The sequence below is a fragment of the Pelecanus crispus genome, chromosome 1 (genome assembly GCF_030463565.1).
Source record: "Pelecanus crispus isolate bPelCri1 chromosome 1, bPelCri1.pri, whole genome shotgun sequence".
In the NCBI taxonomy this organism is placed as follows: Eukaryota; Metazoa; Chordata; class Aves; order Pelecaniformes; family Pelecanidae; genus Pelecanus; species Pelecanus crispus.
Genome location: NC_134643.1, coordinates 84,045,916 through 84,065,461, shown reverse-complemented (window position 1 = coordinate 84,065,461; position 19,546 = coordinate 84,045,916). Strand labels below are relative to the sequence as shown.

The window sequence follows — 19,546 nt, the reverse complement described above, 5'->3', positions numbered from 1 at the left end:
AGAACTGCAAGCTACAGGACTCTTGCATTGGCACAGCAGTGCCTGGAACACTTGCTTCAGTAAGTCTAGTGCATTGCTCGCTGGAACCCTATCACCTAAACAAAGGTGTTTGCTCTGTTAAATTTGATGCTTGTATCATCATGTTAATCAATGCAAACAATATTTAAAAGAGATGGTTTAGCCACAAATAGTCTTTTCTTCCTTTCAGTTTAACTGTAAACGTTTATAACACACTTCTTGCTGAACTAAATGTGGGTCTAAATCTGTGTGTAAAATGAAGCTATTCAGAGTACATACAGTCATTTACTTTGTAAAATCTATCTTTTTACTTAAAGAATAGACCACACACACACAGAATTCTGCTATTTACAGAAGATCTATGTTACAAAAACAATTATGTCTTTGACAGCAGGTTTGGTGAGTATGATAAGACCATCCAAAAATCTGATAAGAATCTAAAGCCCATAAAATACTGAAATTAAAGCCGCTTCTTCTTAAAGTCTCATAACAAAACTACAGATTTAAGAGGACTGGCTGACTTAGGTGAAAACTCCCAGAGTTGAGTAGCTGGGGGTGAAGATGAACAACCCCTGCTACTGGGAACAGGGGACTTAGGGAGGAGCTTGTGCACCCACTATGTGATGCTGAAAGGGAAATCAACAATCTCTTTCATGGCAGTCTGGCACCCAGCACCCATAGCTCTTCCCAATCCCATTCTGCCACAGAGAGGTCTGACTTAGCTGAGGAAAGTGGATTTTCAGTAAAACTAAAATGATGAATTTCAATCAAAGGAATGATTCTCATTAAAAAAAAAAAAAAAAAGGAGGTAGACTAATACAACTTGACATAAGGTCGTCTTGGTCTCACTGCTCCACACCAACCACTGAAAATATTTCAGTAAGCTTTGCAAAGACAATACAATACATTTTAAGTGAGGGTTCCAGATTTATGATTAAGTTGTCATTTCTGGTAAAAGCCTACTGAATGGAGGAGTTTCTCTTGGTAAATATTGACTTATGCCATCCCTCCTCTCTTTCCTCTAGACCTCCCTCCACACAAATTTGTCATGCATTTCCGGGTCTGTACAGTCCCAGCTGTGAATTTTATATCCATCCCAGCCAATTTCACACTAGGGGAGCTACATCGGGCTGACAGCCGGCTGGTTATGAGGAACTGAGCTAGAAAATAAAGCACCCAAAGGGGAAAATAGTTAGACTTATATGACAGATTTACTTGCAAAAGTATGAACCTCAACCACTTACAAAGGTAAGCTGCCAAGTATATAGTTACCTGATGGTGCGTGCCATCTTCACCGATGCATTGTGTGCAGACTTCTTCATCAACACAGCTGTCATTAAAAATCACCTGTCCGTCTGGACAGAAGCAGCCTTCTGTGGGATAATCCTTGCAGACACTGAGTTTGGTACTATTCTCACAGTGCTTTATGCAGGCTTTGTGGCAGTGATCATATGTCAAATATGTGGGACATTTCATTGCTGAGGAAGACAGAAAAAAACCTCTTTATCTAAAGAGATCTGAAATGCAGAGAGATGTTTCCACTCGCACTTTCTTTAGAATTCTGTTCAGATTTTTGGAAGCCATCATCTGATGAACATGTTTGTCCTCTGCAGACACTAGCATCTTTGAAAATACATTTTTTAAAACTAACAAAATCCACAGTGGAAGGTGATTGAAGGCATTTGCTTAAGTTACAGTCCATGCAGAAATTATCAAACCACATTTTCAGGTCACATGAATCAGCAAAGTATGACTTACCCTAATGATACAATGGCATACATGAGCTGAACATCTTGCCTAACTTTGTTTTCAACACTGGGCAAGAGACATAAGAATTTGGAACTACCTTTACGTTTATTAGAGAAGCACTGGTAACCGCTCATGGTTAGGAGATAGCCAGGACAGACTAAAGCACTGAATAAAGGGGTTTTTTGGCAACTTGATAAGCAGCAGTGTTTCCAAGCAACTAAAGAAAGCTAACATTTTGGTACTTCAAAACTGAACCTGCTGGATTTCTGCACCTTATTAACTGAACTGCCTTATTAACAGAATTAACTGAATCAAGGAAAGTTGCATTCCCCCCTAAGCCAACACATAGATTTTTTACTGATGAGTTCACAACACTGAGAGTATTGTCTCTAAAAGCAAACATAAAACTAAGGCTATAGCTATTCAAGAAACCTGTGGACACAGCTTCTATACTGTGTACTCCCTTAAGTCTACTTTATTTTTCTCTACAGCTTCAATTAGGAAAAGTATTTCTTATTTCCCAGCTTGTGACTGCTGTGAGGTTTATAAAACTATTTTTCAGTCCCCTGACAAAAAAAAAAAAAAAAAACCTGAAATAAAGTTACTGAATGAAGACCTGAGCTCCCAACCAAGCAAGCATTCATCAGCTGAACTGTCTACACACACCCCTCATAGCCAAAGGAAACAGAAAATAAATGCCTTTAACGTTAACCTTTTTCTGTTTCAAGCCACGTTAAATCCGATTATTTCTGGTGTGTTGGAGTCTATGACTGTATGTGTGGATAGCCATCATAGTTCAGCAGATGCAGAGGAACTTGAAAAGCCACAGGAACTTGATGGAGAGTCCAATACTGTTATGAAATGGTTTGGCTGGATTCTGAAAACACAGAAAGGTCTCTCCAAGTAAAACAGGAGAAATTGCCTGCTTATAAACCTAGCTACCTAGACTATACTGTGTTTTCCAGAAAAACTCATTCCCAGAAACAGTTCTGTAAACAAAGCGACTACAGTAAGCACCAGTGCTTATTGCCTGTGACGGTCCCATGTCAGCTCTAATGAATGTGTGAAAATACATCCACAGCAACTGTTAAGGTAGTGTGTAATTTACTTTTTTATTCCAGTGTCAGTAAATATACTCAGCACACTGGCTTTCAGCTTGTTTACCTACCTCTAGCCCTAAACCAAATCTAGTAAACTTTCTCTGCACAAAATTAGATTAATTTATTTTAGAGCTTAATGCTGATGTCGTTTACTGTAGAACCTGGACAGGTCCCGAGCAGAATCAGTACCAATGCTAAAGCCTCTAATGCACTTCATGTAACATAACCCCTTCTCCTTCCTCCTCTTTGGTTGGCATTAAGGAGCCAGGCGTGTGAAAAATGCAGTGAAGAACTGTGCCCCAGATTCCAGATACGCTATCAAAAAGCCTGTGTGCCTGTGTAAAATGGCAATGTTTTTTTAAGGAAGGAAGAAATGAGGTGGTTATATTCTGCAAAAGAAATATAAATGAGCTCACGTGAACGCCCTTGTTTTGAAGTCACCTCTGTCCTTGGGGGCATGGGAATGAGATGTGCATAAGCACGGTGTCAAGAGATGGGATAAACTCCATCAATGTCTGGAAAATCATCCTAACCAACCTTTCATCCTACTGGCACAGTGACAACCAGGCAATCGTAGAAAGCCACCTCAGACACATTACTGCCCTTGTGCTCCAGAGATCAGGCCAGGTCCTATATGACCTACAGGTAACTTTGCTTTTCGTACGAAAACTTCTGCCAGAGTTACAGAATGTGAGGAGACATGAAGAACTCCCCAGAGCCAACCTCAGAAACAAGTATTTCAACAAGCCACCCTCCCGGCTGGCTATTTCAGTGCTCACCTCAAATGCCTATTGTTTCTGAATGAAAATACTGTGGGTATTAGCAAAAGGGGAAAATAAGTCTGAAAAACAAGTAATCGAAGACTAATTCTTCTTCCAAGTGAGTTTCAAAAGAAATCTACCTCATATACTAGCCTGTATGATGCTGCTATAATCATGTATTGATATTGTATTCTTAGTTTGTTGGCTGTATTAAAAATGATCTTTTCTTTCAAACGGGGAAGAGAACAGTAAAAGAAAAGCTGGGGCGGGGGGGGGGCGGGGAACAAGTTTCCCATAAATCTATAATACCACATTTCAAAGTGTGATGTGGCACATTTAAGTATTGACATTTCTTCAGCTGTTTATTTTTCCTTTAAATTACAGTAGCTATTCCCAGCAGCTACTGGTTGGGAGAAAATAACCTCTGTGAGGATCTACAGAAGGTGCAAGTCCACCAAAATAAAATAAACCACTTAACAAGTTCAGAGTGAAAGATCTAGTGTGATAGTTTGCACTGGGATTCACTTTGAATTTGTGGCTCAAACTGATCAGGCAAGACAGAGCACCCTTGGTTAAAGTACTAAATGGGTATTTAGAGGAGGGGTATCAAGCCTGTGATACATGGAGAAAAGCACACTTCCTTTCAGGTGACAATGCCACTCCTTTCTTATCAGTAGTATAACTCAGCAGCTAGCTAGCTCCTGAGGTCACATACTGCTGGCTTGCCTTTTGCCTCACTGTACTGTCACGTGCAGCCAAAAGGACAGCTAAAGCCCCAGTGCCAATAAAGCAGGAGTGAATAATGCACCAGGGCCGATAGCTCATCAGCTGCCAGTCAACTTCCCCACACTGCTCAGACACAGTTTTCTTAAACCTCCCTTAAAGGTCTTCTTTACCCAAAGGAGTATGTTTAGGAGGGTTTTTCCAATGTTTTTGGCAGGGATTTCAAGGCCACATTAAACCAACTTAGATTAGTGGGGCCATCAAAAGGGGTAGTCCCCTCTCTTCCTTAATCTCCTCACCTCAGCTGCTCTTTCCTGCTGGCACTATTTTTCCCTGTACAGCTAGTTTTCAGAGCTCACCAAGCAGCATGGGAGGACTACTGCCAGCACAGCAGAATGAGTGGGAATGCATGGCTGGAGATGGAAGAGGAAGAGAAAAACTGTCCCAGATCAGCTGAAGGCAGCCGTAAAACCACCCCCATACTGTTGATTTCCAAGTCATGGTTTAAATCCTTCAGCTGTTATGGTCCTCACCAGCTTGCCTTGCTTACACAGCAAACAGCAGCAGATAATCTCAGTGTAGCTCCACTACACAAATCCTTCATTAGCAGAGGTGGTTTAAAGGTTTCTTGTATCCCATTGCTTCTCTCTCTTCTTCCTGACCCTCGTTCTTGCTTCTCTACCAGATGTCACTGCTCCTCAGTTGAGCAGGCACAGCTTGTTATGCATTTGCTTTCTAACCTGAGCCTGCAGAACAACCCAATAAAAGAAAAACACAAAACCCTCCAACAACCAGAATGGCTCATGAAAAATGTTGTTTCCAAGCAAATATTTTTCCATGAATCCCTGCAGCTGCTGAGTGCCACCAGTATCCTCCTCAAAGAACCACAGCTTTCCTGAGCAGTACCAACTAGCTGTTTGTTTCATACACCATGCAGGCATCAACTACCTATCTAAATTTAATTCATCTGCAAGCTAGTATTGACAAGTACCTAGACAGCATGTCCACATTGCACATAAATGACCTAAAGAGCTGCTAAGAAGCACTCATGGAAACATCAGCATATGAAGATTAACAACCACTACTACTGCTGCTGCTGTCATTTATCTTCTGAGTATTTCTGCTTTCTGACCAAAAGTTGCTAACTGCTACTGTTACTTGAGCTACACAGTTCAAAGCTGATTTGGTCACCTCCATATGAGCTGCCATTTCTTTTGTAACTGCAGAATGAATGTATCTCAGTCTATTCATTAATCACTATGTAAACAATCTTATTTCCAGGTGAATAAAGCTTCCTCTCCATGCAAAGCTGAATCCCAACACACGTCAATAGTAGCAATGCAGTGATTTGTTAGAAATCCCTATGATCTTCACATTAAGATAAAGCCCGTACTGTCATTGAAGTGGAAACACTATTCAGCAGGCATTCACTGTGAGGGTGAGCCTACTCAAGGGGTGTACAGTCTATGCCTCAGGGTTACATGGCTATCAGTGGAAGCTACAGGCTGCTGCAGCACAAGTCTACTAAATGTGGGGCCTAGAAAAAAAACAAAATTAAAAAAAACCCTGTATCTTCCTTGCTATGCATTCCCACCTTGGAGTAAAGTTTCCTTCCATCCATTGACACAGAGTTGGAAGTCTACCAGATAGCACTCAACACACCCACCCTCCCAAAAAGGAGCAAGGACACTCAGGCAGTGGAACTGAATGAGCACAGGATGGAGAACAGGCTCTGTCTTTATTGGATATTCCAGTGAGTATATTTACCCATCCAGACAGAGCAGTCAAGAAAGGACTTGTACTGCTTGAAATGTCCCAATATGGCATGACTAAAACCCAAATCAAACCCTAAAAAAATGACAGGGATTCACTGGAACAGGGGGAGGGAAGCAAGGTACTCCAGAACCACGCCATTGTTATTATACATGTAGTGGTAGAGGGATTAAGCTGTGCTGTCTATTTAGTCATTAATGTAACCTGTATAATGTCCCTGTAATTGGCAATTTTATTTTTGGCAGTTGCACACATGCACCTGCTTGAAGGAAGAAGATGATGCTATTGTTAGGACACTAACGACTGTTTTATGCAACTAGTGTTAAAATGGGCAACACTTTGGCTATCCTTGTACATGCTGTGTAACAAGATGGGAATTTAAAAACTGCAGGGAGTTATTAAGGTACTCCACTGATATTCAGCCTTGGACATTACAATTTGCAAAGTCTGACTGAAGCACTAAATTTGGAAAACGGCTGGCAGTATTCTCCCTCTGTTTTCTAGGACTATATGTCAAAGACTGTTTTGTTTCTTAAAAGATTCAGTCTGCAACAGCAACATGTTCTTCAATCACCTATCCTGGAAAGATAGTTGAGACACTAACTGGAGGCTCAGGCCAAATTCAAATTCACATTCTTGACTTCCTATCCCATCATTCCCTCAGTATGAGTTTAAAACATGAACAAAACCAAAACATGTACTGAGTTCTTGCTGTACCATGCCTTTAGGATGCTGGTTGTCCAATTCTGAAATGAAAAGTATCTGGGCGGCAAGAAGGAAAGAAAGCAAGGCAACAAGAACTGACTGAACTGGAGAGGCATGAGATGTAAAAAACAACTGGGATATCAAGACACTACATGAGGGGCTAGCTGGGAAAGAAAATGCCTACATATATATACACACATCTCAGCTAGATACCTGACTAAAAGAGAAACACTGTGAGTGAGTATCTGAATGTCTGCAACCATCACTGGCAGACAAACTAACAGTGGAAGGTATAGAATAAGCCACCTCAAGAGTTACTTATTTGTACTTAACTATATGTTGCATTTTTGGCAGACCTTTAGGTATGCCTCATAATAGGGCTGTCAGGAGAAAAAAAGAAAAAAAAAAAAAGAAAAAAAAAAGAAAAAAAGAAAAAAACTCCAGGAAGATAGGGCAGAGCTTCTTATGTCTATAAGAATTTAGAGGAATAGGTATACAAAGCAACAACTGTCTGAATTTAGCACTAGCATGCTTGTCCTGTTTCTATTGGGCTCTGGGGCAATCTGCAAGACTCACATCCTGCTATACTGCTTTCTCACAGCACAAACTCTTCACCTCCAAAACACAAGCAAAACACAGCCAGGAGAACCATATTGGCAAAGCAAATTACAGCTGGTTTAATCAGTGTAGCTGGCATGTGCTGGCAAGAAAAGACACCACAGAGAATGGCCATTTCCCCATTTTTCACTGCAGTAGAAACTTAAAATCACACTGGCTCTTCCACCATGGTCTGAAAGGTTTAGGCTTTGGTTGGAATGTGGGGAATTTGCAAAACTATTACAGAGAAAAGTCTTATTTTGTGCCATTATGCGCAGCTACGACAGTGACAGGCTGGGGAGCAGTTCCACTGGTCAAAATTACGAGCTCCCGTGTCCACCTTGTACAGACCCTCCAATGCCTGTACCAAAGCAATGATATCTGCAGCTAAAACTGCCTGGCAGAAACAGAGCAGCCTCTCAGTCCCAACCTGGCCCCACGATGGTTTGGTGGCTGCAGAGTCAGATACTGTCACATAGCTGTGTTTGCCTGTGCACAGCTTTTACAGTATTTTTATTTCATAGGTTATCCCTCCAGCCTTGGATAACTACCTTGCATTTTCCTAGTTAGGAGTTTACTAAGAAACACATTTTCCATACTATGCAACTTAGTGGATGACAAACCAGTTATCAGATCTGCAATACCACTTACATGGGAAACTTGATTTGGAATTTCTGCCCCATTACACAGTATTTAAAAACTAGTATTACACTGACAGGATGGTCATTTTCACCACCATCTCCAAGTTAGTTTCTATATCCGTTTTAATGTATTGTAAACCCCTTACGACAAAACTCGTGTGTTCTCCAGTCTACGCAGACCCCGTTTTCCCTGCAGATGTGAGCGTAGGAAGTTATCATCTCGCAGGCTTCATCCTCATAGCAGCTGCTTTCTGCGCAGGCCTCATAGAACATGTTGGGGGGGATTACCCTGTGGCACTCTGCAAACCGATCTGAGAGCAGAAGGTGGCAGTGGCTTGTTGCGTGGTCAGAGCATCGGTCTTCTCGCCGGATTTCACAGATCTTCCCCAGCTCTTCCACCGTCCAGTCTTGGATAAACACACTGTGGTCAGGAGTGACAGAGCCATCATGTAATGTGAAGTCATTGATGTGGTTCTGGTCACACACCCCTAGGAGGGTGAGTAAAAGGAAAACAAAGAGTCTCAATAGAGTCAACAATGAAATAAACCTAGAGAATACAGGCACAGGACAGACAGAGCTGGTTGGGGCCACTTGGTGAACACCAAGGGGAAGAGGAATGAACAATATTCCTTATAGCTATTATCAATGGAGGCATAAAAACCCTGGGTCTTGTTTCCTATTTCCTTATTACAGGAGGTATAGGTTATACCACAGAGGTATAATCTATACAATGGATTATACCATAGAGGATACCACAGCATTAATTCTTCCAGGTAGTAGTACCCCTCACAAACCTTTCAACTTCACTGCAAGCATAGGACATATCTCTCACATAAATGTATATGTAAGAACCTAAAGTTAAAGGCTCATCCAAAAAAAAAAAAAAAACCCCAAAAAAACTTGAAAAGATAATGATATAATGTGAAATAAGTAAAACATGAGAGATGTCTAGCCTTGCTCTTCTAAGGTATTACGGGGAGTTGATGAGCCATTACATTGATGGCCATAGTAAAAAAACCTACATAAATTAGCAATGTGCCAACAACAGGGGATCAGTTCAGCCAGAGAGTTTACAGGTTCAGGACCACATAAATCCCAACAGCATAAATAGCAATTCAAGTCCAAGTAGGATTCTGTTAAAATTACTAGCTTTCAAACTTACCACAAAGCCCTTGAGTTCCTGAAGAAAAGCTCTTTGAATTAAGTTTAAGAATAAATTCATTGTTTCTTGGAGTAAATGTGAGATTATGTCCAAGATGGGAGAACTTGATTTCGTGCATTATTGCTCCATAGACAGTGACTTCAAACAAACTGCTAGAATAGGGAATATGGACCCTTTCACCGTTAACAGCCACCTGTTTTCAAAAAGGCAAGATCATCACATCAGTTGTAGCAAGCAGTTAAAATCAACCCAACCTTACAGTTGAAACACATTTTGACTACTTGAAGATCCAACTGAATCTGGACATAAAAATTTTGCAAGCTGAAACTTTCTATTGAGTCTAAAAATGCACAGAACTAATTGACCTTCATTCTGTGTATTATATGAACAACTATTTCAACATTTTCCCATATGAGTGCATCCCTTCAGCATCACATACAGACTAGCAATCTAATGCCATGAAGTTAAAATGCTGCCTACAGACCCTGATTATCAATACAGCTCAGTGAAAGTCAAAACTGTCCATCACCATAGAGAACTGGGTGCATCCTATTTTGCTACACATGAGTCAGAAGAGATCACCTTTGCAAGCTAGCCAACTCCTGTATGTCTGAGGAACTCAGAGATTGAAAATGCGTCATATTGAATTTGAATACTTCTCTGTCTATCAAATAGATGTTAATATATACTAAGCTGGCCTTTCTTCTAATGCTGAGGCCCATCTGCACACAAGGTAAGAACCAACTCACTAGCTCTTCAACTAGTCAGTCATGCATAGGTTTGTGAAGAACAGACTGCTCTCCCATGCACCAAATGATAACATTGTGTAAAGGACCTCTGCTGACAGAGGAGAATCAGAGTGCAGTATGTCCTGTCTATAATCCCTGCCTTTCTGGCAGAAGTGTCAGGGAAACACTGCCAAATCCCATGTTCTTGACACTGTCACACCCACACAACAGGGAGAACACGAAAAGAAACACGTCTGGCTTGTTATGTGAACGTAGATTGTATCATGAAATTGAAATGAGACATTTGCTCAGAAGCCTAAGAATGGGCTGCAAAGGAGAACAGAAACTGGATAAAGGGAAGAAATTTGTCCCATAACCTGAAATTCTATAGCATGAGCAGACAATGCACGGTCATTTCATTATGTTTAGCTTACTGCCATGTCACTGAAGAGCTGAACAGATACACCACGATGTTTCACTTCAATGGAGTCCATACAGTTCATCTTTGGTGTTGCTCTGCATGGCCCTTCATGGAGGAGAACTTCAACACCATGTTGCATATCTCGAAACAAGGTGTAGGAGCAATTGCCAGTCAGCTTAAAATTTAGCCCATCAAAAGTGATAATATGTCGAGATGAACTTCCTATACAGACACCTGCAAATCAATGGGAAAAAAAAAGCCATGTAGGCATTTGCTTTTGTTCAAATTAGACTATTTCTTCACAATTGTTATAAGCATGTGGAATCAATTAATTGAGAAAGCTAGAAAGGTAATGAATTGCAAATGCTTGTAGCAAAGCATTGACAAGAAACTTTAGTAAATACTTCATCACGTATTTTTTTTTTTTAAGTATCTTTGTCTGGAGCAATTAGTATTACAAAAGATTTGGATAAACTCATAGAAAATCCCTTAGCATGAAGTTTACTCACATTGAATGTGATTTGTAATAGATCTTATATGAAAAATAAAAGCAGGGAAAATTTATCCCTTCTCTATTTGTAGAAAGGCTGTAACATACTTTTTTTTTAACTTTTGTATTGCACTTTTGTTGTGGCATTGCATTTTATTCTGTACGGTATTACATTTGAAACAAAGTAACACTATTTAATTCTTATCAAATGCATGCCGCAAGTCAATATGAGGGGACAATTTTTTTTTTTTTTAGATGGGAAACAGGAAAAGGGCAGAAAAATAATATGCACAGGATAAACCAATGGTCAACTGACAGCTCAGTGTCCTGGTCATTCGGTTATAAACACTTCCTTGTCTTCACAAACTGGAAAACAAGGAGGATTATAATCTCACAAGTACCAAAACAAAACCTGAGCAAAAGGATGCTTCTGACTCATGCATTTTCAAATCTTTTGCTTAAAGATAATAAGGACAATAAAAGCTATGTCAGCTGAACTTCTAGGAAGAAAATTCTCATTGTTAATAATTCAGCTACTTGGCTTCTAATTGAGCTTTGAGAATAAACTGTTTCCCGTTAAAAACCCTATCTTGTGTACTGTCAGGCACTGAATTGTCAAGAGGTACATCCCTTTGGAACAGTGGAGCATCTTCAGATATTCTACTTTACCTTCTTATAAAGTTCATGTATAAGCAACAATGAAACAAGTTAGCAATCAAATAATGTTTCTCAACCTTTTTTTATTCATGGACATCTAAAAAAATTGTAAGGATAATGGGAATCCTTTTATATTTCTCATAGGTATTCTGTAGCACAAAATGTGTTAATGCAATCCATTTAAATCCATTTAATAGTCCACAAACACCCAAGAGCCATGAATCACACATTGCAAATCATATTGCTATAAAATTTATAACTAGTTCAGCAAGCAAACATCTTCATGGTGTAACTCCTGATCTACTCTATGAACTTAGTTATATGACATAAGAACAACACTTTTTCAAGTACTTCGCCTTTGCAAAAGCATTTGTCAAAACATCCACACCATCAAGCAATCATCTGAAAGGGCTCTAGTTCTCTAAATAACTGAACACTACTTTGCTGAATCACAAGTAAATGAAGTGTGCACTGCCATCCTCCTGCAGCACAGATTGCCTCCATTCGTAACAACAGAGATGCGGAAGCACACTGACCTCCTACTCGGCACCTACTTTGCTATGCCCATCACTAAAGTTCACTGATTGCTGTGTTTCGGCTCTGACTTCAGCACATACGGCATCAGAATCAGCCTTCCTGCCTGCTACGGATGTTTCTTTAGTTGACACAGCATCACCCAGGTTTTGCTAAGTAAAGGGTACTTTACCCATGGGGTTTTGATCAACATGTGGGGTTGGGTTTTTTTTTCCTCCTCTTATAACATATGAAAACTCAGCACTTTTCATCACCAGCTGTATCACTTTGGGGGAAAAAAAGTTAAATATTGCATATCATGGCTCACTAAATTCATAAAGAGCTAAACAAATGTTATCTCATATTAAACAGCAGCAATCTCAAGTCAACTATAAGTCTTTTCATGACAACCAATTAATGGTATGAATGGTAATTTTCATTTCATCTGTTCAGAAAATCTTTATGCAGACATGTTTTGCCAAAGGTATGCCAAAATATATGCCAAAAGTTACGCCTTCATGTTGCTATCAGTGTATTTAGGATCGAGAAAATTATTACAGATGCACTTTTTATGGGTAGATATCACCAACAGTGTCTTTTAATAGTATCTTTTAAACTTTATAAAATATTTATGATGATTCAATTAAAATCTTTCTACCTTTATGAAATATTTATATCAAAACAGAAATGTTATCTTTAAAGTGTTTGGATAATCGATTGTGCTTTTAGAAAATGCTAAAAGTTGGGGTGTTAAAATTTTGGATGTCTAGCAATTCAGGGATCAAAATCTAGCTACCCAGCTTAGATATTTCAAGCAGTGCCTTGAAGAAATTGTTCTTAAAATAGCCAGTTCTGCAGAGGACATTTTAAACTGAGATCATACATTATAAAGAGAAGGCATATACAGGGTTCTGATTTACTTTAAAAAGTAATTGTATGACTTTAGATATAAGCCCAATTTTCAGAATTATGTTGTGGAGTACAGCCCTCTAACCTTCACCAAAGCTGAAGAGATTCATCAGGCCAGAGATTTTCAAGCTCTGAACAGGATCTAAACACTGTTGAAAATACCACCTACAGGTTCCTGGTTTTGAGATTTCTGCAAATTTTAGCTGTAATAGCATGCATGATTGGGCTGTAGAAATGCATTCTTTTGTATAAATACAGCCTTTAAGAGTTATTTGAGCTATCTTTTGAACATCTAATTCAAAACAAACATCTTGACTAATTTTTATGGAAATCAAACATATGACTACAGTGCGTTTGGCAAGGAGAAAAGGTGATGCTCAGTCCCCAAACCCAGGCAGAGGTGTACCAAAAGACCCAGCAGCTGAGCCTACCCCTCGTTCCACCATGAAGTGCTCTTCCCTGTAATGGATGTGGAGTGATGCTCTGTACCACACTGCATGCAGCCAGGCATCCCTGCCTCCTTTATCCTGGACTGCCACTGTTTCACTGGTGTCAGAACATCTGTCCAAGCACTGAGGCAATCCGGAGGCTCCAGTTCATTTTTTCACTTGAAATCATCATTCCTTTCTTAACTTCCTCCCTCAAGTCTTCCCTTCACATACGTGGGATTTTCGTAAAGAACCTCTCTTTTTAATGAGTGGATCACCAGCCTCAGGGCTGAACCCCTCCACCCTGTACATGCAAGTGGGTGCACTTAATTTCTGTTCCTATCATCTCAGCCAAGGCACTAATCACACAGTGTTCACCATTTCTGCTCAAATACTCAGTGTGAGGTTTTATGGAGGCAGGAGGCATTTTGTTGTTGTTGTTTCTTTAATACATGCACTTAATTGAGGTCAGGCCACACACACCCTCAAGCCTAGAGGTGGACCAAGAATATACATGACTTGCTTACAGCCTGCCAATATAAATTTCTGTTTTCTTCCATATATTCTCCTTCCCAGTTCACACAGCTTTGGAAATCGAGTGTGAAATTCTCTAACACTGTAGCTATGCTAATGTAAAAAATAAGCTCACATTGGCCCTGAACTTGCAAATAGCATCACACATTCCAGGCATCAGTGAGACTCTTACACTCCTAGCTGTTTGTTTAACTGGTGTAGAGCGTTAATTCCTCCCACTTCAGTCATCTTTGATGTGTACAACGACCGAGTAGCTCCATTCAGCATTACATTTCTGATTAACATTTCAAGTGATGGGGAGGGAGAGGCATACATGCAAAGATAGATACTCACATGGACACATCCATCGGCAGCCACAAGTTTCTTCAATCTTAACAGCAGGAAGATTGCTGTGACACACTGGTTTTGGCATCCTCTCACAGTTAATTTGGTGACTCTCTAGAACTGTGTAATCTCCTGGAAAGCATGTCACAGTGTGGCACTGGTCCGGTAATGTCCATTTGTCACCAGGCTAGATAGAGAGACATGGATAGTTAACAATTGGAAAGAATATGGGCAGAGGGGAGAAAAATGCAAAACTTGGCTGCTGCCATGCTCCTACAGCTAGCAAGTAAAGTGACACTGACAGCAGTGCTACTCAAATTAGCCTTGGATAATTAAATAATAGAATGCAGTGTATTAAGGACTTCATGAGGATGAGAAAGGTTAAATTAGCAACACTGTAAGAAATAGACTCTGAAATTCCAGGCAAAAGATAATAGTCTAGAATAGGAGATTTTTTTTTTTACAGCAGAATGATGTATTTGGTACTCCATCTATTGTTAGCTTAGCCATCCTACAGCATGCATGGATAGCATAGTCAATAAAGAATTCCCCTTAGCTTGTCTTTAAATGTCAAAGCCTTTAGTTTTCATAAGCTATAAAATTATTTTAGAAAGAGCTCTGAGCACAGATGGTCATGGCACAGCAGGAATTAACAATATTTGTTCCAAGCTAGAAAGGCGTGGAATATTCACTCTAGTTATTTTATACACAACTCCAAAACTTTAAAACAGTTCCTCCCTTCCCGAAGGGAAATTGTTCCTTTACCAGATTAATGTTATTAGATATACATAGTGGTTTTGTAAAATTAAAAATAAAATGTAAAATATGTTCTCATCTTCTAAAGGACAGTATAAATTTTAAGGCACCAGGATTACATACTACTAAATGACAGAGAAATAGATGTGGTCACAATCTGGAATATCTCAAGATTCCTATCTGCAAAAAGCTGAGCTCTCTGGCCCCAATCCCACAGAACTCTAAAGTCCATAAATAGGCTCAATGAATTTCAAAACAGAGTGTTCATTCCCGAGGCCTGCATTCCCAAGAATATCCCGAAATGTGGGAAACAGCCCTTTCTAGACCTATCTCTACAGAGGTGAGTCCAGAAGCAATAGTAACAAGACAGTGGTTCTATGAGCTGGATAACAGTTCTTGATATTCACAAGCAGAAACATGTGGGGAAGAAATGATGATTGCTATTGGGCAAGGTTATCTCCCACCCTCTCCTTTTCAGCTTACCTATCATTCCCATGAAAGAGAAGAGCAATGTGGCAAAACATCTAGGTAACCACAGCTTAAGTCATAGACTTCTTGGCATTAGCGTGCAAACCAAGAACAGTGATGTGAAAGTATTGCTCTCTATCTCTGACCTATGTGATACCATCAAGTCTAAAAGATAACTGCCAGATTTGCAGCCATAAAAATTTACATATTACATGCAAGTTAATTTACTGGACCTGCTTTGTATGTTTCAGGACTGTGAGAAGGGAACTTGTCCTGAAAGTGGCTTAATACCTTTCAGGCTTGTGAGCCTAGAGGAAGCTGTGAAAAAGTAACATGAGGAGCTTTAAGTATGGAAAAAATATTTAGATAGGAAGAAATGGAATGGTTTTTAATTATAGTTGTCTCGCCTGCAACTCACTGAAAGTGGAGCACCTGGAAGGGTACATATACAGCTGTGCAAGTCTGGCAAAGGACCCTTTGGCTTCCATACATATTTAATTGTTTTTACTTCACTCCTTAACAGGACATCTATTGGAAAGTATCTAAGAGCTGGAAAAGAAAAGCAAAGCACAGCACATTAAAACAAAAATATCAGTGGAAGGATCCAAACAAAGCCAAGAATCCTGGTGCAGAGGAAAATGCAGGGACTCTGAAGACAAAGAAAGCCTAAATCCCAATTGATATGAAATCGTAGGAGTAAGAATAGGACAGAAAGGAAAGCAAAAGCAGAGGTTTCTAAATTGTGAAGGTTAAGTCTGCTGAAACCGATGAGCCTGCCAGCACACTGGAGGAAGCCTCAGACTTCCTCTCTGAGGGAGCTCTGAACCTAGAGACCTGGACTTGCACACTCTTTCTCTTACTGTGCATCTGCAGGCGTGCGAGCCATGTACCTCGACTGGGTTCATCAGCTGGCACCTTTTAATTTAGTCAGGGTTTTGTTTGGTTTTTTCATTGCTCTTCTCTAAACCAAGTGCTGAACAATACTAGAAAGGTCATGTTACAGAAACTGCTAGTTTAGGAATGTGATTTTTACTGCCATACATAGACCAGAAGTGCAGAAGATCACTATGCAGATCACTTCACCGTGAAGTGCTACCATTATAAGACAAGTACCTACACTTCTGTTATCACCTTTATGCCTGTTCAAAAGCATCAAAACAAGAATACTGATGAGAATTAACTACATTAAAAGAAACTTAGTCTATCATAATAATTCACATATTCTGTCAGCTGGCAAGTTCAAATATTAAAACAGTGGTTCTTTACACAGCCTGTATTTAGTGCTATTTGAACTCCTTGACACTGGTATGATGAGTACTAGAAACTTAGATGGATTCAAAGAATGACTGAACAAATTCATGGAGAAGAAAACTATTGAGCATTATCAAATACAAAAAGGTACCACTCGCAGCTCACGGTGTCCCTGAGTCACAAGTTGTTCAAGGCTAGGTCAGTTCAGGGAATTTTCGTATGTACTTACTTACATTCTTCCCTGACTTCTAGTTTTGGCCACACAAGAAAGGGGTTGGATGGATTTTTGGCCTGACCTAGCACATTTGATCTTCCGTCCTTCTGCTACTAACAGTGACCGTAGCCATGAATCTTCCTTTGACAGTCATTTCCAGGGTAGAGGTAATAACAAAAAAAATGTAATGAATCATATCACTCATGATACTGATTAGGATTTAGACTTAGATTTTTGATCCTGAGAACTCTAATTTCCTTGCAAACTGCAAGAGGTCAGTTCTCACAATCTCCAGGTGCATGACAGACATCCCACTTGGGGAACTAAGCCTCCTGCAGTAACCCTCTGAGTAGCGCCTGAAATATTATGGATCCGACATAAGAGCCTGTGTTTTCTGAATCAGGAAGGAGCCTTGATTCTTCATCCCTGTGGATTTGTGGACTATGCCGGAACAGGGTAATAGGCCAATGATGGCACGTTACTGCCCGTGAGGCATCAGAGGAGTTCAGAGTGTGAGTTACGAACACCAGAGGCAGAGCACTTCCATGGTGTCCTGTAGGCACCACAGGATGCTCAAGAACCTGCTCCAAAAGGCAATGGCTACCACGTTGGCAGTGTCTTCTAATACCCATTTTTTCTGGCTGACAGAAGAGGTAACACAAAATCCCCCTAAAGGCTACCATTTGAAAATGTGGTTCATTTTTATATGGACTGGAGCCTGGCCTCTTTTCTTCCAAAAGCATTTTAGCCAGAACGGAAATTGTGCTTTAAGTTTAACACCAAAAAAATGAAACCTGACAGGTCTGAAATTCAAGTTTACGCTTCCCAGCACTTATTTACATGTACCTGTGTCTGCTTCTAGGAGCCCAGAGGCCTATACACATGCAATTCAAATGAATAAATAACAAAAATCTGATTATTTTTTGGTTTTAATTAAGAAAGTTTTTCAAGTTTAGTTTTTGTTTGTTGTTTTTTTCTTAAGTTGTCAACCTCAAAGCCACCAGATTATACCTAGTGTCTGATCTAGGTAAAGCCTTTCTGATTTCTGACCAGCTGACTGAGGCCAACCGTGTAAGGCAGCTTTGATATATTCCCTGTGTCTAGATAATTCATAAGCATTTCTTTATTAGCCACATCCTTCCTTACAGTGTTGTGGTCATGTCTTCACAAGGGAAAAATCAAACAAAGATTTTTAATGTACTGGAAATTCAAGATAAATCCTAGGGTAGAACTCATAACTGACCCCTACAAGAAAATATGTAACAAGCTTATGCTAATGTTTTTAAATGCATGAAGTATCATATACACTCAAAAATCTTGCATTTCACCTGAGATGAAGGAACTGAACCATTCATAACACCTACATCATTCCTTTCTTAGAGCAGATCACTTTTGAGAGATCAGACAGGTTTACTAACATTTCTGAGCATTTACTCAGGATTAATAAAGGCTTTCCTGCAAACAAACACTAAGAACTTTGATTTCATTACTTAAGAGATGGTTTTCCCTAGAGAGATGACTATCACACAATAATTATCTTCCTATAAAATTTTCATAGGGACAAGGTACTTGTATTTTTAGCAGAAGGAGAGGATCTGGACAATGACATTGCCTCCCCCTATACATGCACCTTTATTTTGGCCATGTCTAGCTTTTCCATCCAGGAGATGGAAATACATTTTTCTCTGTCAGGCAAGACACACACTGTCACAAGTTTTGGTTCTGCGCTGCCTTCAATAGTATTCAACACACTGCAAGATCAGGTGTCATTAGAGGAAGTCACCTTTGTGTGCAAAGTTATCCCATCAGTTCAAAAGCCAACACTTTCCTCCTCTAAAATAATTCTTAATACTTAATATCGTCCAACACTTTTCAGGTTATTTATGAAGTTATTCATGGTCCTGCATGAACTTTGTAACTTGAAAGCCAGATGGATGACCCAGGCAATACACTTACTTTCTTTTTGTTTCCATCCTCATCTATACATTCTCTGACAGGGTCTGAAAGAGAAACAGACATCTTTTAGTCATCTCACTCCCTTATCCAGCCTTTTAAGCTGTGGTCACCAAAATACAGATTGCTTACTTAAAAATGTGACTTAGGCTGTAAGAAGGGTTTTTTGTGTTAGAATGTGAGAATCCCTACCTGAAGACCACAGGCACTTGTCCAGAGTGTACAAGAGTAAGTCAAAGAATGCATAAACTTTGTTACTGCTAGCATTACGTGACTTCTGCAATGACGTTGGTCCCAAAATACCCTGCGAGCAATAGGTAGGCTGTAATTCTACAGCACTCCTTGTACTGACATATACCTCTGCCCAGACAGTACTTAAAAGATGATTATGGCTTTAGCTCTGAGGCAGGGTCCAGACTTACTTCTGAATCTTGTGATGAATTGAGAATATTTCTCGTAATTAGCAGGTAATGGCAATTTACACACCCAAGCACACACATTTTTATTAAATGCAGAAAGATAAATACAGCGAGTAACCCCAAGATAAGATTTGTGAGTAACTAGCTAAGTATGAAAATAGCTGCAATAAGAATACCCAAATTCAGTTTCATTACATTCAGGCATTACTGTGATGGTAGTTTTTTATATAATCAGTTAGATGGTCACAAGGC

The 19,546-nt window shown here is 39.8% G+C and overlaps 1 protein-coding gene across 1 annotated transcript in view; it reads right to left on the bottom strand.

Annotated features, from left to right (window-relative positions):
• Positions 1-19,546, bottom strand: part of VWF (von Willebrand factor) — a 146,727-nt gene that overhangs the window by 33,725 nt on the left and 93,456 nt on the right. Inside the window, exons 32-37 of the mRNA XM_075719955.1 lie at positions 18,879-18,922; positions 14,243-14,420; positions 10,392-10,612; positions 9,230-9,422; positions 8,214-8,555; positions 1,291-1,496 (exon numbers count right to left, since the gene is read on the bottom strand). Coding sequence (XP_075576070.1) covers positions 1,291-1,496; positions 8,214-8,555; positions 9,230-9,422; positions 10,392-10,612; positions 14,243-14,420; positions 18,879-18,922 — 1,184 coding nt within the window. The remainder of the gene's footprint in view (positions 1-1,290; positions 1,497-8,213; positions 8,556-9,229; positions 9,423-10,391; positions 10,613-14,242; positions 14,421-18,878; positions 18,923-19,546) is intronic.